This window comes from Fundulus heteroclitus, chromosome 21 (genome assembly GCF_011125445.2).
Source record: "Fundulus heteroclitus isolate FHET01 chromosome 21, MU-UCD_Fhet_4.1, whole genome shotgun sequence".
Taxonomy (NCBI): domain Eukaryota; kingdom Metazoa; phylum Chordata; class Actinopteri; order Cyprinodontiformes; family Fundulidae; genus Fundulus; species Fundulus heteroclitus.
The window spans coordinates 32868981-32889351 of NC_046381.1; the positions used below are offsets into that span (position 1 = coordinate 32868981).

At 41.2% G+C, this 20371-nt stretch overlaps 1 protein-coding gene across 2 annotated transcripts in view; it reads left to right on the top strand.

Annotated features, from left to right (window-relative positions):
• Positions 1 to 20371, top strand: part of ahrr (aryl-hydrocarbon receptor repressor) — a 99244-nt gene that overhangs the window by 8872 nt on the left and 70001 nt on the right. The window contains exons 1-3 of one of the 2 annotated variants that reach the window (XM_036124765.1): positions 11142 to 11245; positions 11619 to 11711; positions 13261 to 13442. Of the exons in view, the coding sequence (XP_035980658.1) occupies positions 11650 to 11711; positions 13261 to 13442 (244 nt within the window). The 5' untranslated portion in view covers positions 11142 to 11245; positions 11619 to 11649. 2 annotated transcript variants of the gene reach the window in all.

Consider the following 20371-nt stretch of genomic DNA (forward strand, 5'->3'; position numbering starts at 1 on the left):
GGACAAGTCCAGCGTCTAAATCTTTTAAATCTTTCAGCTAAATTAAATAGAGCTTGTTAGACTAAGAACATAGACTGTTTATTACCACAGCTAATAAAGTATTTAACAGATAATTTCACACAGAAAACAACTTTTCAGCGTCCCCTTACCTGCTTCAGTGTTTAGTAGAGGGTTGTACTGAAACTTGCTTCACTACTTAGTAGCTGAATGGCTCTAACTCAAATAATTAAAAATAATTCTTCAGCAAATAAACAAATACATAAACAAAGACATGCATAAAAAATAAATGTACCCAATTTTTTTGAAAAATGCCAAAAAAATAAATAAATAAAAGACTTGCAGAACCTTAAAGTTACTTTTACAGACAAATGTTAGCACCTGCAAAATGTTTCTCTAAAAACTATGGCGAATGAACCTTTATTCCAAAGCAGTATTAAATGTTGTGACATGAAAACAGTTGTGAAATAGTGATGAAACACGGCGAAACAGCAGGAAATACAGGACGCTATAAGCAAACGTGAACGTTTAGACAGGTTTTAAGAGGTTGCAGAACACATGTATAGACCGCATGAGTCATGCTTGATTATTGGTTGTAACCTTTGTAGAAAGGTTTGAAGGCTGATATGTTTGTCATGTTAAAAGGGCTGTAAATTATAATAAAGCGACTTGCACGTATAAATCAAGCGAAAGGGGTATGGCTCCGCTTGTGCAGGTAAAATCTGTTGGGCTCTTTTTGGCATTAAGACAACAATTCTCAATGCTACACTGCCAGACAGGACGCTGTTTAAAAAAAAGACGAAAAAAAGGGCTGTAACATCTTTGCCCTCGCCAACTTTTTATTTCTTCACAGTCGTTTTATTGATTGTTCTCATCATTCCTAATTCCTAAGTAATTTCTAAGGCTGTTGAGTGCTTTAAAATGATGAGATTGCTCTTTCTGTAACTCTAAACATGTCTGATATATCTAGGTAAATGGCTCAGACATAAAAGAGAAATGAGAAAAGGCAAAACCTGGTTTTTCAGCTGAGGTTTGAGTTTTCTAGTATTTGGGCCCACTGTCCTCATACATTCACCATACAACGCTTCGGTTTTACATATTGGTGGCTTATTGGTTGGAATTTCATGTCCAAGGGTAAAAAAACTGATTTTACTAAAGAACTTCTGGCTTAAAAGCCTCTTCATCAATATTCTCCAAAGCGCATCAACACCCGCCGTCAATCCCAAACCTGACCCAAAGCCGGAGCACACTGGCCTCTTTAACCCGTTTTTCCCCCCGATGAGCCTGATACGGACGGACCCGACAGCAGGCGACAGACTTCTTGTAGGGTTAATGAAAACCATGGCTGCAGCGCAGGAAGGCTTCCCTCTCCTGTTCAGATGGCTCAGATGGACGTTCATGGCAGGAACATGCGGGAGCGACGGCTACATTTGGAAACATATTAACATGGCTGTGGCATGTGGGAAGCAAATGGAGTGACTCATTCGATTTCCTCATAATGTTTTCATGCTCATACGCTTTCCATTAGATTGAATAACATTAAATAATATTGTTTGTAGCTGTCAGTAACAGTAGTTGCGCTGTGGGTTGGAAAACGCCAGTCATGAATAATGATTGCGTTCTGGAAACCAGCCGTGCGCTGTGACTAGGTAAAGATGCGTAAAAATGCTTTTTGGTGAATTAGAAAAGTGCATTTGATTTTTTTTTTTTTTTTTTTTTTTACACAGATCCCAGCCAAGATGTCTACTATGTGAGCATGAAGTGGGTCCAGTCATATGAGATACAAGAGTCTGAGTGAATGAACTTGGAATAATGTCTGCATGTAACCTAAGCTGATTTGCTCTGTGCAGATCAAGATTTTTTTTGGATTGTCCCCAGAGGTCAGCAGTGCATTCTCAGTGCACTTGGTTTAAAGCAATGACAAAAAAAATACATACATCTGAATGTAATAAGATCAAAGACTAACACATTTTAAAATATCCATATTCTGTATGAGTAAGATTACGTCCGTTGTGCTAGTACAAAACCTTGCTAGACAGATTCCTGACGGAGGGTCTAGATGTAGATCTTGAACCAAATAAGGCAGAAAATCCTTTCTGTTGCCACAGCTGGGTTTATACATAAGATCTGAGTTGAGGTTGAGAGTGTGGAGAGGCGTGAAGAGGCGAGATAAGGTGTAAAATTACATTTTGCTTTGGGTTTTCCACCAAAAAGCACTGAAGTCGTCACATTTTGAAAACGTAGCATTCGCATCTGGGAAGGCAGGTCAGAGTTTTGAAAGCGATAAAAATGAATAAATGCATATTATTTTTCAAGAATTTCGAGTAGTGATGAGATTTTAATTTCTCTAAATGTAAAGGAGCAACAAAAACAACCGTCTGTGCGGAGACCGCCTAATAACCAGTAACCAAAACTACAAAAGACGAGTCTGATAAAGATATATTGCTTCTCTAAAATCCCCAAAGCAGAGAAAGGTTTGTAAATGAGCGGGGGTCTTCAGCTGAAACTTAAAGGTGTTAATAATCACCTGAAGATATGTTAGCACTTCACTCTGCAAGTTTCTAAAGATCAGCTATTACCTTTGAGAGTGAGGTGAAGATCAAAAGATGAAAGCCTTCTGTTTTAAGTTAAACCAGGTTCAGACTCTTCATTTCAGACATTCATAGTCCCTTAAGGCTTTACTTTAATGAACACACATTTGTGTATCATTTGAATCTGTATCTTTACTATGTGTCTATTTATTTCTGTATACAGTTTTGATCTGTATGTATTGTAAACTGCCTTGAGACAACGTTTGTTGTGAATGTGTGGCCAGACACTTGCGCCATCCGAAACTTTTGAAGTGAATTGAAGTGAATTTCTGATATTACATTCTGGATTTTGTTGCGAATTGAACCCAACTGGAGCATGCAAAAAAAAAATAAAAAATCCCCCAAATAAAATTATTTCATAAAATGAAAAAGTAGTGAACCAGATTTGTGAACGTTGAGTACTTCATCAGTGATCCCCTATCAACAACCAATGCTCTTTTCTAATAAAAACAGGACAAATTATGATAAATAATTAATCACAGCCTCTGTCTGTATAAGAGCAAACCGTTTTAAGGTGTGAGTAACCCTTGTGCGTTTCTTGGGTACTCCTGTACTAAAGTGAGGGGCAGCCATTTATATCAGGACTAGCTTTTATTTATACATTTTTCATCCAGGGATCTCCACACTTCTCGTCTCCTCTGGTAAATATGTAAACAAATCTATAATATACATTTGCTTTTAACTGAACTTGATTTTTTGATAGACTCAATCTTCAATTTTGTTACAGCTATTAAGTGCGACATTTCTTTTTACAACCAAATCCCTACAGACACACTTACTGTCACTTAGAAACATTTACTTGTTTTCACTTTACACTTTTTAAACTGATCTCATTGTCTGAGTAATTGGTGACCTTTGACTTCTTGTTTCCCTATAGGATACAACTACAATGCCACATAGGCCCATTCCTCCCAATGGGATGGACAAGAGACTAGAGATCTCCAAGTCTACATAACAGCCAGAGGCTATTATTGTGAACTGCTTGTCTGGGAGGTTTGCCAGGATAAACCCGTTCGGTCACACCATCACAAACATGAACATGTTCCATCTAACAAGATGTGTGGGTTGCTTGAAGGGCTGAAGTTCAGAGAGGAACTCAAGAGCCGCGTGACGCGTAGGAGGATTTAAAAACAAAGGATCAAACTTACAGAAAGATGCGAGGAAAACAGGAAATGGAGCACGGACGGAAAATCAGACAGTACAATGTCCCTGGAAGAATGGAGAATATATACAGTATGTATATATATATATATATATATATATATATATATATATATATATATATATATAGATATAGATATATATATATATATATATATATATATATATATATATATATATATATAGATATATATATATATATTTGTGTGGGAGAGAGAAAGACAAATAAAACCAGGTGATCTTGTGAATCAGCCGGCGTGCAGGGAGTCTGAGGAAGAGAGACTAATTTACATGGAAAGGGGTGAACTGGGATACACAGGAACTATCTAATAAAGGGGAAAATCAAACGGTGATTTAACAGAAATAACACCAGATGTGCAAATAATTAAACACAAGAATAAACTCAGAAAGTAAGGAGATAAGCATGAACTGATATGGCAAAAGGAAAATGAACATCAATAAACAACAAGGAAATACTGAACACCCACACACACACAATCTCTAAGGATTGTGTGTGTGTGTTTTGGTCAGAAGAGACAAAGATTGCGCTTTCTGACAACAAACTCTATTTGGTGTGTAGTCGTTTGAGTATGGAGGAGGATGTGGGCGTGTTTCACTCCTCAAGGCTGCGATAACTTTGTTAGAGTGCATTAGGGCTGGATGATGTAGAAAAAAGGCATGTTGATAAAATAGAAATCATATTGATCGATATTGATCGTTATCAACAAATTCAAAACATATATTGTAAGTGCAGCCCTGGCCATTTTATGCTGTTGCTTAGCGATCTATTCTAGATACAGAATTCAAACTCAACCCTTTATTTAACCAACTTTTTTTTTACCAAAACTGCATCTCTTTGAAGGGGGCGGAGCTTGGCGGTGGAGCGTTCCTTGGTCTGCGTTTCTGATTAGTTGGGAAGCTGCAGCGACTGTACTGTTAATCTACATGGCTAGAATGCAAAAAGGGAGGAAAACTATTATTCTGTTTCTTTTTATTGACCCTTTTTTCCCCCTCTATCATCGATATACGTCTATCAATCGACATATTGGTATTGAATTATCGTCCAGCCCTAGAGTGCATGGCATCACGGACTCTTTGAAATGTCACACGTTATTTAAAAACCATTGAAAGTTTAATCTCAAAGTTTCTTAGTGTGAGATCGTCCTAGTGTTTGCTTCAATTAAAGAGTGTTGATTTTTATTTCTCTTATACATCTTTATCGGCAGAGCCAACGAGATGGAGGGGTCTACGAGGTTCTCATTCAGATTTTTCTTCTTCTATACCAACACAAGGATCTGGGGGGATTCAAGCAGTTATAATTCAAGGCTAAATCCATTCAATAACCACCATGGGCGTCTAGAACCACTTTTTGGGTTTGCTTGTGCAAACAATGTCTCAGCACTTAGCTGCTGTCTGCTTTGACACTTATCTTCCACTATCATCATTCCATCAAGCAAACATGGCTGACTCATGCGCTTTGTGAACCGCTCTGCATCCTGGGTGTCACGCAAACAGCTTGCTGCGTAAGCCCTTCTGCCTCTGGTTCTTGCGTAAAGTCAAGAGCCCAAGCAGATTAGAGAATGATGGAGGGACGCAGGAGAAAGAAGTCAATCTCTGTTTGACCCTCCACCTGCCCATAAAATGACCCTCGGGGAAAAAAAAAAAAAAAAAAAAAATCCAAACGTCAACAAAAGATTATCTCCAAAATCCTGACGGAACGCATGAGAGAAAAATGAGAAACCAAAGCATAGGTTTTAAAATTTTATTTATTGCCTGGCTCCATAGACGTTTCAGCTGTTGTCCTTCAAGAGAAAACTATTATTTTAGCAGATTATTGCAAATGGAAATGATCAAAAACTGAAAGCAGTATTATAAAGGCTGACCTTCTTTTGACGTACAGTATAATCCTCCCTGTTTTGATTCACCATGAGTATTGAGGATATGAAGGATATCCTCCTATAAGGATAGTGTTGCAGTCCTGTTGTAAGGGGATCTTCATTATCATTCAGTCTGATCAATGTCCTGAAAAAGGACGTTTTCTTCCATTTACTTGTTCGGGGGAATGTGATTCAAACGGCGTCCTGGATTGGAGATTTGCAGTCTTATGAGATCAAAGAAGATCCGCTTATTGTCCCCAAACAAACAAACAAACATCAGCCTGAAAAGATGTGGCACTAACCACTTGATGTCCAGAGAGACGGACTGCTCTACTCTACAACCGAACCAAATTAGAAATGGCTCAGAGCTTCACATCAGGGCATGTTCTGAAAGTCGGAACATGCTCCATAAAATATTCTGAGTCTTTGGCAGGCCTTTTTTTTTTTCATTTTTTTGTTTGTTTGCATGAACAACACTGCATGCTGTGTGTGCACACGGGACCAAATCCCTTTCGCTGGTGGAGCTGTACTTCTTCTTCTTACCTGCGCACCGTTTATGGAGCGCACCTGAAACTCGCTGTACGTGCTCTGTGTGCGCAACGATGTTTAAAGAATCTCGTCTCATCCTACGGTTTTGCGTGTCGGGCCTTATAAAGCGGCTCCGCTGACGCCACGTCCTGCCCGACGCAATTTGCCAAAAAGTCTTCTGCGTGTGAGCTGATCACCTCCCCTGGAGTCGTTTACCTTTCATACGGAGTCAATGTGGACCATAGATTCAGCTTTAATGAACTTTCTCTGCTTTTTGTCCCGTAGCACTTTCACATTTTTTACGATCAGGGCCTTGCGAAAATATGCCACTCTTTCACGAGCTATAACAAGACGTATAACCACACACACTACTTGACAGACCGACACGGCGTATTGCGTAATTGTGAAGTGGAAGGAAATTTAGACGTGGTAAATCTAGGTGTGTTGTGTATGTTCTGCGGAGCCCTAAATAAAATCCAGTCCTTGCAACTGCCTTTGGAAGTCATCCGGTTAGTGAGTGGGTGCAAGCTGAATGCGTGGAATTAAAACTCGCTATCACTCAAATTAAGAGTCTTTACTGTCATCATGTAGCCATAATGAAGTTTTGGTGACACACCGGCTCAGAATTCACGTATAACACACATATGGTGCTATTGAGATATGATGTTAAAGATGAATGCGCTGGCCACACCTCTTGGGAAGTTAGTTAAAAGCGTGCAAATAGTCCTTAGGATCTGATAAGATATAAAGATTTAAATTTGCCGTGTGCACTCTCCATCCAATCGGAGCTTCAGTATTGTGAAACACGCTGCATATTGTGTCCTTTGTTCTGCTGATGGGTTTACTTCCATCTGAGCAGTCATGTGGCTCTTAATAAGAAAGAGTTCGCTCTAAATGACAGTGACAGAGGATCAGCGAGTGTGCGTTAGCTCCTTCCCATCGCCGACCCTCCCATCAATTATGAATGTCCGTTACCATCAGACTTGTTGTGCCGCAGCCGTGCGTGTTTCCTGAACCCCCCCCCCTCCGCGACGCTTAATGGCGACGTCTTAAATCGATGAGCCGGCACACTGTTGCCTTTGGCGGCGGACTTTTTAGCAGGGCCCCGCTTGTCTCCGTGCTCCTTGTTCCTAAACGCGCGTTTAGCCACGAGCGCATGCTGTGTGGACGCATCCAGGGTTGCGTGCGAAGGTCATGCCCGGTAGGGTTTAGGGGACGTTTTAAGCCCAGGTTAATCTGGAAGGCAGCTTGGACAATGTTGACCGTGGATTTGCAACGATACCAAAGCTCCCTGTAGCTTTAGCGGCAGCCGCTGACAGTCTTAACAAGGCCTCTATGGGTCCACAGCTCTACCTGTCACAACAAATAAAACATCTCCCCTGATAAAGTGCCACGTGCTCTGTGACTAGCGCAAGCTGACTGCTCCATGCTAGTGGTCACAGCGTCAGACCTGTCAGGCGAGTAGGTGAAGAACACATGGGTTTGGTTTCTCATACAGTAACTTTAATGCCCCCCTCCCTCCCCTTCTATACGGGCATGCATTATTACTACGGACCAGAGGTGATTATAGCTGAGTTCCTCAGCTCTACTGCTGCCAAAACGCACAGTGACAGCTCCATGCTGTCAGCAGGCTTTATTAGTCTGCAGATCAAAGTTTCAGCAAAACAACCATAATGCAAAGAACTAACAAAAACAGCTGGCATTGAAACTTCTTGAGCCACATTACATCCCCCTTACCAGTCCACATGGCTGAAAAGTATCAAAAATGATTCAAATCATTCCCATGGCCACCTTTCCAGTATTTTATTTTTCCCCCATCTAAAAGGCCATTATGAAACGTTGATTCAACAAAAGTTGAAAGGCATAAAAATTACATAACACAGTTTAGAGGATGAGTCACACATCAACACTTTTATCTTAAAAGTGACCAAGAAACATGTTTTATCCCTGTTGCCTGTGTACTTGTGCGTCTGTTTCTTGTTTTGGCACGGATTGAGCACTAGGGGGCGGTAGAGAGGATGGCAGTAAAAGTTGGAAAGACAAAGGTTACATCTACAGCTGGCATGTTTCAAGAAAGAAAAAAAAAAGAGTCTGGATCAACACATTTTATTTGGTTACAATTTAAATCAACACATTATACACTATAGTGTAAAAAAATACCCCTAATCAAGCAAAAACGTAATTGGAAAATAGACTTTGTATTGAAGATGCAGAAAATAAACCTAAATAAAACGTGTTTGGTATGGTTTCAACTACTGTTCATTTATAAGATATACAATTTTCTCCTGTTTTACAACTTTTATCTCAACAGTGGAAATCTATCGAGATCAGTTTCTTTTAAACGAGCGATATGGCTTTCTACCTGGGGAAGCACAATTTGAGGGGTTCAAGAATCTGAGAAAATAATTACTCCGTCACTGAGATTTGTAATTGCCCCTCATTTTATAATTTCGCTTTTCAATTTTTTTTATTTATTCTGTTTCGCTCTGTTCACTTATAAATTCATGTTTATAATTTTCACTGAGCAATTACTTCTATCAGAGCAAATAATATGACAGATGGTTTTATCTCATGCTAACGAGACAATATTACTATCAAAGGACCACTTTTGTTTTCTTGTCACCCCCCACCCCACGGCCGTGGTCAGCATACACAGATCACGCCACACCCGTATTTTCAAATGCATGCATGTGTGTGTGGCGAGTGTGCATATTAGCAACTGGATTCATTAGATCAATGAAATCAATCGCTGGCCTATATACATTGGGTGTGTCCATATTCATGGGCCGCATCCTTCAACTGCGAAAAAGCTAGGCCATGAAAGACCAACATATGCAACAAATAAAACTTGTCTGCGCTTTTCACCCCTTGTAGAACATAATGTGAAAATGTTAGACTTAAAGGCCAATTTGGTGAGATTTCAATTAAGAAACCCAAGTCCCTTTTTGAATAACTGCGCACACACAAGACCATGTTACCTGGCCTCCGCTCCTCAGGGGGATCGTGTGAAAAAAAGATCTCCCACTGAAGCCATTGTCTTCTTCTCATAAACTTGTACATGGTTTGCTTCCTTTCTGGCCCGATTTGAGAGCCAGAGGGGGGCGTGGGTAGGATGAGACATAAAGGCATCTGATTGGTTGTTTCCATTCGGACCGAATAACAGGATTAGTCAGAGTTTTTAGTTGGAGTTCAGGTCTTTTTTTTTTTTTTTTTTAAAAGGTCTGGAGCTTTAGCAGAAATCAATATTTTTTAACCTCCTTTTTCTGAATATATAATGTATTGACTACTTTCAGAATGGAAGGAACATTTCACCCAGTGTAACAAAAAGTGTTTCTGAGCAGGATTACCAACTACAGCTTTAAATATACATTAGGCAACAGAAACGAGGCAATCGAGTGAGCTGACGACACACAAATCTTCTAGTGACACATTTAAAAGTATGTTTATACTGCGCGGTTTTATAAGTCCCATTATCACCATGAACCATGATACTGTCTTATCTGAACTTACGCAGGAGGCACCAAACGTTAATCTCGCAGCTTTACTGCGAGAGGACAATTTCGAGGTAAACAAAACAACTTTGTTTCACATTCGAAAAAACTGTCACACTTTTCCCGCAGTGTCATCCGGTTGCTGGAAGCTGTAACCACTGTTTAAAGACGCCCCCTTTAATGTCGCGCGCCGTGACCACTATTAGAGAAAAAAAAGGGTCGAGTTTGGTTGCAAAGCCCCCACTTCTGGAGCGAAGTCTCGCGTCTGCAGCCTGTCCTGTTTGAACGCGCCGACTGCTGCTGCTGCTGCTGTGAGCTCGTGGCCACGCCCCTCTGCCAGCCTGTGTCGGTGTGTGCACGCGGCAGTTCGCGCGAAGCGCTTCAAGCAAATGCTGCATTCACGTACTCCTCGAAAAGATTAAAACTGACATTAATAAACTCATTCTCGAACAAATGGTAATTTTTGCGTTTTAACGAATGTTGTCTTTTTTGTTGATCTTATGGAAAGTTAAATGAAAAAAAGCTAATCTTCAATTTTCTATCACAGCTTTGTTAGTACAAAAACAAAAGTCTTGAAAGACATTGAATTTTCTTATTGAAAAAAAAAAACACCTTATCTTTCCTATTGACGCTGCAAGGTTTAAATGACAAAGTGTGGTTATGCGTTCCATTTTTGCTTATAAAGTTGATCATTTGAAAGAGGGAAACTAACAAAAATCTCCCTAAAGCTTGATTTAAATGAGAAAGTCATTAGTTTTTTCCCAATCCTGACTTTAATATCCAATTTGGCTACCTTACATATTAAACTTAGTGATATTTACAGTTAGGAAAACATTTTTATTTGCCCTTCTGATCAACAGGCTGTGCTCAATCAAGACAGGTAACAACACAGGTTTAAATTTAGTTTCTCATTAAATTGTTTGGTTTAAGCCCCCCTTTTTTAGATAACAGAGGAAGAAATTGTGTCAGTATGGCACAAAGAGTAGCCTAATGCAGTGCTGCTATCTCTGAACATGTTGCTATGAACTGCAGGTCATCTGATTAAAGAAAAGCTACAATGTTTCTTGATTTTAAGAAAGACAAATGTGACGCAGAACTCCAGATAGCCCTGGTGTGGAAACAAAAGCAGATCTTACCCCAAGCCTACAAAATGCGTTGGAATAAATTAATAGCTTTGTTTAGTGCTATTAATTCAAACCGCAGCAAAACGATTATTTCCCCTTTACGCGCAGCACTTGAACGCAGCGTAAGCTCCCGTTTTGTGTGTGTGCGCTGGCGTCGGTGTTTGCGAGGCAGCGAGTTGCGTGCGAAGAGCTCGACATGTCATTCAGACGAATCCGCCACCTGAAACGCGAGGAAGTCAAGGCGACTCAATTGGGTATAAAGAATCAGCCAACATCTGCCTCCGAGCAGAGCGACGCTGATGAAAACATCAGCGCGGAGCTCCTGCAGGACCCCGGCCGCCTTGTTTTTATCTGCCCGCCGGATTTATCGCTGCCCGGAGCCGGTGCACCTCCGCCAGGCGCGTCTCAGGAACATTTCAAAGTGGATGTGATTCTGGAGCCAAATCGATTCTGGATTTAATCCACGGATATTCTGGGTTAGTGTATTAATCTGTGATTTATTGTTTTTTAAAGCTTCATGATTTTTTTTTAAATAAATAATTTAGTTTTCCCCAGTTTTTGCCCTGTAACGTTATTGTTATTAAGTTGTGATTAAAACTCTTAAGGATGAGCTTTTAAAGCTAGTCATCTGACTATTTAAGCATTTAAAAACTTCTCCAATTAATTTTTTTTTTTTTTGCTCAATTTTGGAGGGATACACATATTTTCTGCACATTTGATCCCAGGTCAGGGCCAGACCTTTGGAGACATAATGTGCAACAACATGTTGCTTTTTGAAGGTGTCATCCTACAGCTCTTCCTCCAGGCCTTTCGTCCAGGAAGCTCTAACTTGCCGTGTCTTATCCGCAGCGCACCTGCTACCTCCGCGGAGCGCAAGACGATGATCCCACCAGGAGACTGCATGTATGCGGGCAGAAAGCGGAGGAAGCCCATCCAGAAACAGTTAAGGAGCCGTGCTTGATCTCAGTGCATTTCTTTAGATAAGCGCTTGCAACCACGTGACCCTTATTTATCTAGGCTTTCTCTAAGTGATCAAAGACTTGATGATAATACGTTATTTACCGGTAAAAAAAAAAAAAAAAAGAGAAAGAAACTTTGGTCACAATAGTCTCAGAACTTTTTTTTGTGGCACATCAGTAAGAAACTAAATCATTAGGTTAGAGAAGATCTTATGTTTGTCTATACCTCTTACTTTATGCTTTAAAGATCTGCACCCAGTTATGAGGCGGGACGCTGGGTAAATTAGATGCTTACTTTTGTCTGTTATATACTTCTGTTTTTATTTTACTTTAGTGACTTTATTTGATGACGGGCTCTCTTTTGCGATCCCAAGGGATGTTGTGAATAATGTTAAGTAATATTATATAAATTATTAAAGAGGGACGTGGTAATTCTCTTTTTTTTTTTTTTTTTAAGAAAAAAGGCCTGTTGGTGTTTATAAAGTTTTTATGACTGGCCCTGCCTTTTGCTGCTGATCTGAGAGGAAATCTTTGCCACATCAAACCACACTTCTCCAGCTCCTGAAATGAAACAAGCGCTTTGGCATTCTGCTGTTTTTGTGGTTGCTTTTAGTTTTTTATGTCAGCAAAGTAAGAAGAATCTCATTTTAATCTGTTAACTTCAGTCAAGCCATACATTTAGGTTAGGACTATTTTTTTTTTGAGGGTTAGAAAAAATGTTATTCTGATTCTTTATAGATTCTGTCTTGAAAGAAAATGTAGGCCTGAATAATAATGAAAAAGCCCTGTGATTATCACTCCGTTTGAGTGCTTAATAGCCCCGGCTCCAGCAGGGAGGACCAGGCAGCCTAACTTTACAGTCGGAAACGCTTGAAAGAATGGAGCAAGCCCACCAGAGTTTATTTTATTGTGCAGGATTGGTGTGTCTTGTTGTCAAAAGAGGCAAATAAATGTGTTTTTCTGGCGTATTTAAGGCAGAAAGGAAAGACATCCTTGTTTTGCACAGTGTGGTTTTTATCGAGTCACGTCTGTCTGCATTAGTTTGCCCTACGAGAGTTCTTGAAAAACATGTTTGCATGTTAAAGAAATGACAGAAAATAGATTTTTTTTCTGTGAAAGTAACTTTGTTGAAGAGGGTTTTTTTTCTTCCTCCCAAGTCGTAGCTACTGTTTCCAAAGTTAGCAGTCTTAGGAGTCTGTTTTGCTTCAGAATGTAAGCTGATGAGCTGATGGCAGGTAGATTTTTACTAAGTGAGCATAAAACAAATCTTGCTGACCTAAAAGCAACATTTTAAATAGAAAATTGTATGGGTCAGTGACGATGAAAGTGTAAAACAGAGCTTTTGTCATGTACTGAGAACAAAGGTTTTTAGCATTTTCAAAGGCAGCAACAGGTGAAGTTCAACAAACATAATTTCTTATGCAAGTCAAATTTAAGTTTGCTTTCAAACTTTAGCAAACTCCTCTCCATGATCTCTTGACCCCCGTGTTTACACACGTCCCCTCATCCCTTCTGCCGTCTCGTCCCCGCAGGAAGCCGTCCTCTGCCAACGAGAAAAGCAACCCGTCCAAGCGGCACAGGGACAGGCTGAACGCCGAGCTGGACCGGCTGGCCAGCCTGCTGCCGTTCCCCCTGGACGTCATCTCCAAACTGGACAAGCTGTCCGTGCTGCGCCTGGCCGTCTCCTACCTCCGCGTCAAAAGCTTCTTCCAAGGTAAAGAGGGCTCTGAACGTTTGCCCCCGCGCTGCTCAGAGGGCTTTTTGGCCCCCCCGTGGGAGGCGTGCCAGAGTCGCCACTCTGCTCTTATTATGTGAGCATGGAGAGTATTACAAGTGATGAAAACCGATGAATTCCAGCGGGGAAGTGGAAATCCTTTTTTTGAAAATGTAAAATATTCACCACGAGCATTATTTTCCACCTTTTTTTGCCCCCCCCCTTTTTTTTCCTAAGCGTGCAGAAAGGATATTTAAAGCCTTGTGAGGGGGCCCTGTCACATAAACATTTTATTTTGCTGCTGAGGATGACTCATGAGTTCAAGATGGTTCCTCTGAGAAAGAAAGTCGGTCTGTTTATCTGGCTCAAATCGCCGGCGCGCCTTTGTTTACTTGGGTTACGTGTAAGTAGAAAGTGGGCCCATTCCGAGTCTTGTCTTCTAATCCGTCCGCTGACCCGCTCATCCTCCTCCTCGTGTCGCTCCGCTGCGAACTTCAAATATTCATGCCCCCCCCCCCCCGAAGAGCGTCTTCAGCTGCCTGCGGGCTCGACTGCTGCTTTATTAACGCAAACGGCGTAGGTACAGCTGCAAAAATGGATCATGGAGCGGGATGGCGGGAGCGAATGAGGCTTTGCCCCCTCGGTTTTATGAGAATAAACTTGCATGATTGACCTGGGCTGGTGTGAGTTTCTAACAACATGATAACCTTGAGTACAAGCAACGCAGCGTTGGTCAGTAACACAGAGGTGTAAAACCATAAAGCACAACGGCATCTAATTGCTTTTTAATGAAGCAACTTCATTAAAGGGTAGCGCTCCTTTAGCTTCCACACCTTGACAGGCCCTATAAAGCATTTCTTATGACAAATATATGTTTTCTGTCAGTATAAGGAAAATGAAGCTGAAATAACCTTCTTGGCTCTAAGGTTAAGTTTTGTTTACTTGTGTTTAGTCGCTCTGAGCCCAGTGTGTTTCCCTGTGGGTTCTCTTAGTGTCAGCAAGTCATTTTTCCCTCCACTCCCTTTTAGTCCCACTCCCCTGACGGCTGCGGTGCGTTCGGGTGATTACGTTCACCGGTTCCTCGCTCCGGCGATTGTTGTCCCGGCATTGGAGCTCTCAGTTTTCAACGACTGGTCACTGGATTCTCCTGCCGCTCCTCGGGTTTCCTGGAGTGCTTCAGTTCGTGAGTCGTCATTTCATTCAGAACGAGAATCAGCTTTGGTCGCCACGTTGCGCAAAGAAAGTACGCAAAGAAAGTACGCAAAGAAAGTAAGCCTGGGGGATATCGTCTCAAAAGTTATGCCAGGTGCTTCCTGCTTCTTTCAGCCAGCTGACCAGTGGTGCGCAGCGGTTTGTGGGGGAGCCGGGGGGGGCTCTGACTGCGCCACGCAACCCTTCGCATTGTACGAAAACAGCGTAGGTCTCTCTGAAGCTTTCTCTGACGTTTCTGATTTCAAGGACTTCAAACTGTATGACTGGTCTGACGGAAAATGTTAGCGCTTTTGAAACCGTGACTTGGTGAAACCTGGGTCGACATCGGTAACTGGGACGCGTAAGGAGGATAAAAGGGCGAACGGGGAGGGAAGTCGAGGTCCCGCGAAGTTCACCGCCCACCGCGTCTGCAGCCAGGGGTGAAACAAAGTTCCCGCCGTTGTTTCTGAGAAGTCGCTGTGGGGATTTGTGAGCTTCGTCTGTGCTAAAAGTTTAGCTCCCTTACCCCCTGATCTCCAGAGTACGCTTAATCTCCACCATCCGGTGCCTTGGCATGGCACCCAACAACTGGCATCCTGTTGTCTCCTTCCTTCACACACACACACACACACTCACTTACTCGCTCTCCCCGCCGTATACCTGAACGCTCACTTAGCTTAGCCGGCACGCAAAGTTGGAGAACAGGTGGTAATCTGAGTAATCAAAGGGCCACGGGTTCATGGAGAGATAAAGAAAGCTCTTGCTCACCGGGTGTAGGGCGATGCTGAGGATTGTCCAAGCAAGAGAAGCGCTGCCAAGGGAGTTTTAGAAAGCTCTGTTAAAGTGATGACAACGAGTGGCGTTGTCAGGTCGCAGCGATGGGGATTAGAAGAAGGCTGTTTTGTCTTAGGTCTGCGCTCCCCCTTTTTAAAGCATGCAAGACAACATTATGGAGACACTGCAAGCATTTTGAGTCTGCATCTGGCCTGCAGCCCGTATTTGTTTACTCCTCCTCTGCCGTTATTAGTGGCAGTAGTGACCGGCTTTTCTGACCTTTGATGCTCCGCAAATGAGATTAATTAGAGAGGAACATGAGGGATTTAGCTGTGTTTACATCTGGAGTCTCTGCACGGCCCTCCAGCCGATCCTCTGCGTTGACCCACATTGCCCCCCCCCCCCCCCCCCCCCTCCATCATGATAATCAAACACGGAGAGATGCTGGAGCATTTCTGCCCAAGACTAAGATGAGCAGCAAGTACATGTCCACATCCTTCCTGTGGTTTCAAACTACAGCCAGAATTGTCTATGAGTCACCGACAGAAAATATGACATGAAACCATGAAACCTGCAGCTTTAGGTTTCATTTGTCCTTAAGAACAGTTTCACAGAGGAAGAATCTTGTTTTTTTTTAGTTTTTTTTTTTAGGGTGCACTTGTCCACGTTGTCCAGCAGGGGACTGTGTGAAGTTGCTGGCTGATGATTGTAGAGGTGGGAGATTCAACAACAGACTGCAGTGTCAAACACACATTTATTGACTGGATCTGCGACTTTTTTCATTCAGAGAGCCAAATGGAGCTAGAGGTCGCGAAGCAGGAGCTTTTTGGGGAGGTCCGAATCTGGGATTCTCTCAAGTTGGAACACAACAACCAGGGTTCAGCTGCGTACTTTGCACAAATATGCCTTCAGGCTGTATGTACCTGCATGTATATGTAAATAAAGGCCAGCAACGGACAGTTTTTATTGCAGCTTTATTTGACGGAAATCAGCCAAATCAAAAGATGATCTGCTGAAAAGGAAAATACAATTACCTGGAATTATTCCTTGTGTTCTTAAACAATCATAAGGGGGGAAACGTATATTAAAAAATAGCGTTTGTGTAAAATAAAGGCAGGATTTAAAAAAAACTATAGCTATACCAAATATTATTACTTTTGATTTTAGATGTAAGATAGTGAATCCTGACATAAAAAAGTAACCTTCCATGGATGCTACGCCCATTTAACTTTAAAGAATGAGAATCTTGTGTAAACTTGCACGCTTCTTTGAAGATTAAGCTAAATATATATTATTTTCAGTCAGGTGTGAATATGTTTGCACACCAGCAGCTGGGATGTAATTCCCTCTCTACAATGTTAGGTCTCTGCCCTCTTTGTAATTGCTAAGCTCGTTAAATATTTACCAAATAATTTAACAGTCTTTGATCGTCTCTTCTTTCCTGTCGCACTAAAAAAAAACTTGCTGTGTTAACCTGGAAAAAAGGTGTAAATAAAACTATAAATGCAAAAATCGAAAAATATAGATGAACAAATTATATTGTTAGAATTTAATTCAGGCCGGGACCCCACTTGGGGTCTTGAATCAACAAATGTAGGGTCTTGAGATCCTTTTCTGAAATCAAACTAAAATAACATTGATGCTGTAAATGTGACAAGAGATAAAAGTAGGACATATAAACGGATAAAAGCAACATATATTTTGTTGATGCGGTCTGTATTGTTGTTGTTAAGCCCTGTTGAATTTGCCCATTGCTAATGCTTGTATATTCAACCGATAGCCTGGGTCACAATGTCTCAGCCGCTGTTATTTTTGTGTGTCAGAAAAACAAATGTTTTGGAATCATTACTGTCTTATGGCTGGTTTACAATAAAAGTAATCATCCAATGTTTTAATTCCATTCAATTCAATTCAGTTTATTTATGGAGCACAAATTCAAAGCACATGTCATCTCGAGGCACTTTACGCAGTCAGTTCAGTCGAATCGTACGCACAGATTGGTTCAAAGCTTTTCTATCTGAGGAAACCCAGCAGATTGCGTCTTCCTGGATGAGCATGCAGCCGCAGTAGACAGTGGCTTGCACTGCGTGAGTGACTTTCACACGGAGCAGGCATGTAAACGGTTTAGTCCTAAAAATGTCTTCTTTTTTTTTAATGCTTTCTCCTTCAGATTTTATTTACATAAACTAAACACTGAAGTGAGAAACTATGAAGACTTCCGAGTGAAACAGCACATGCGATGTTTACCAGGCATTCAACAAGTGATTTAAAGTGGTTTTAAACCTATCATCTTTTTTTTTTTCAGTGCAAAATACACAAGGTTTACAACCAATCATTTCAACTCATTTATTTGTCATTTTGTGTGTACTGGGGGGAAAAGAAAAGATGCCGAATGAAGCCCCATCGAGGCTAGATGTCAATACTAACCCTAACCGTCGACATCCTACGTGGCTAAACACAATGTCCAACTACATGTTGCTTTGTGCGGCCATTGTGTGCTTGTGTTGTGGTCGTAGTTTCAGCCGGGAGTGCAGCGTGTGGTTGCTTTGTCTGCTGCAGAAAAAAACGGTTTCCCCTCCCTACAGACTCAAATGTGGAGTTTATATTACCGAGGAAAGATTAAGTCTCTGTACATCCACCTGTTTGACAGGTGCTTAATTGCAACAATAAGTTGGTGACCAACAGCACGAAACCTCTTGTTGGGTGGGTGATAGCTTCGCATTTGTATATGTGCAAAACAGCACCAAGACATGGCTCAGCAACAAATAAAGAATGAAGCGTGGCAGCTACGGTAAAGTGTACTCTAAAAAAAAACGAGCTTGGTAATTGTCAGTTACCCATTAGGGAAATGGTATAACCAACATCTTGTTTCAGTGGTATTATTTCAAACCCTAATTTATTATATTTACTATGTCGCAACATCATACAAAAACCAAGTCAAACTGCTAGTAAATGGATGTGATAAACCTAGCTTAACGTCTATTTTTATAATTTACTTTAGTGTTCTCCGTTGGAATCCATGAACGAGAATAAAGGTTGACTAAACCAACACCTTTAACATTGTTAAAACTTAACCATTGCCTGACATCAGATAAAAAGAAAAACGAATACTATGCTTGATTTAAAACGTGAATAATTTTAATGCCTTAAATTTAACACTCGTCAAAAATGCATTTTTTTTTTGTGCAAAAACCTAGAAGCTATAACGGCCCTAAACGCTTACCCCCGCAACAGATCTCAGGCCTATGTCTAAATGCCTGTGGTGTAAATGGATCCAGATTGAGCTGGAGGTTCTCCATCAGACCTCCACCTCCCTCCCTTGAACCGTCTTGGCATTTAAGGTGATGACAGGGTAAAGAAAAACACACCTAGGAAACACCTAGAAACGAATATAACAGCAGTGACGGTGAAGAAATGTGCTGCTAATCAACTGTACGCAGTAAAGTTTCAAAATGAGTTTCCCCCGGGCTGTTATCTGCTTGCTGAGCTATAATAAAAGAGGAAGAGAAACACCACAGAGCCCACAGACTCACGCCAGGCAAGAACAATCTGTGACGTCAGCAAGTAGACAGGAGACGGTTTTGTAACCAAGCATCCGACAGAGGAAGGGGGAAATAAGACACAACAATCAGTTTAAATCTTCACTCTGTCACCCGCTGATTTGAAATAATTTCACAGAGGTGAGCCATTATTTTGGGCTTATTCTGCCCGTTATCAGGTCTGCATCAGATTTGGTCATAACCAGTGCAGACATTTTGATTTCCTACAGCGGGAAGTGCAGCAGCGTGACAACTGCTTCTGAATGGAGTCATTTTGCTCAGGGGTGGAACTGTGGATCAGGTCAGATCATAGACAGACTTTTGTGTTTGTTAAACTCTCACTGACCCCCCTCCCCCCCCCCACACACACACACACTTTTTCCTTCCTTAAGAAACAGACAAGATGGTCAGGCGGAAACCAAGATGTATCAGCACGACAGTGAATGAAGTGTAAAGGTTCAGCCAGGGAAAGGTCACTTTGTGGTCAATTTATTGTTTGTGAAACAAAATGCCTTCCCTCTCGACATCCAAAGGGAGTTCTCATTCTTAAATCTGTCGATTTAATTGAAAATGAACATCCTTAAATAAAATCAATTGATTGCAATGCATATTTATTCTTAAACAGAGCAGGGGAGCACATTCTGCTTAGCCTGCCATTTCCCCCAATTTACTTCAGACGTGGAGATTTTACAAGTGTCTCTAAAATAAATCCCACATCACATTCAAAATATTTACACTGTCCTAAAGCCCTTTTAATTGACTTATTTAACATTATGTTTGCTGATTAAACATGCAGATGGTGGCCAGCACAAAGGAGTGTGTAATTCTGAAACAGAGGGAAAATGATGCATAGTTTTCAACCAAAGAAATCTGAAAAGCGTAGCAGTGTTTAAAGCCCCCTTTTACTCAGACACCCCTAAATAAAACCTAGTAAAACAATCAACCTTTAGTAGCCACCTTACTTGTAAATAGATACAAAATGCATTCGTTCAGTGAAACATGGTGGCGGCAGCATCATGCGTTGTGCCTTTTCTTCAGCGGGGGCAGAGAAGCTGTTCAGAGTTGGTGGGAAGATGGTGAAGCTAAACTTAGAGCGCTGTAAAACCTTTGGTGTCTCGATGACTAAAGCTGGTAGCGATACGCGATTAATTACTTGGAGGTGTGATTGGAGTGAAAGACGACTCAATGTTTTGTTGCGACGGGGAGGTTTTTATTTGCGAAGCATAGAAAACCATCTATCCTCTTTCTTTCTTTTTAGAGTTCTTCACTACTTTGTGTTGTTTTATCATACAAATCCCAAGAATAGACACCAAAGCTTGGAGATATACTGTAACATAATATTATGTGAAAATCTTAGACACTTACGACATATATGGATGGATAAAAAAGACTAATGGAAAAATAATAAAACAGGCGACACCAGTT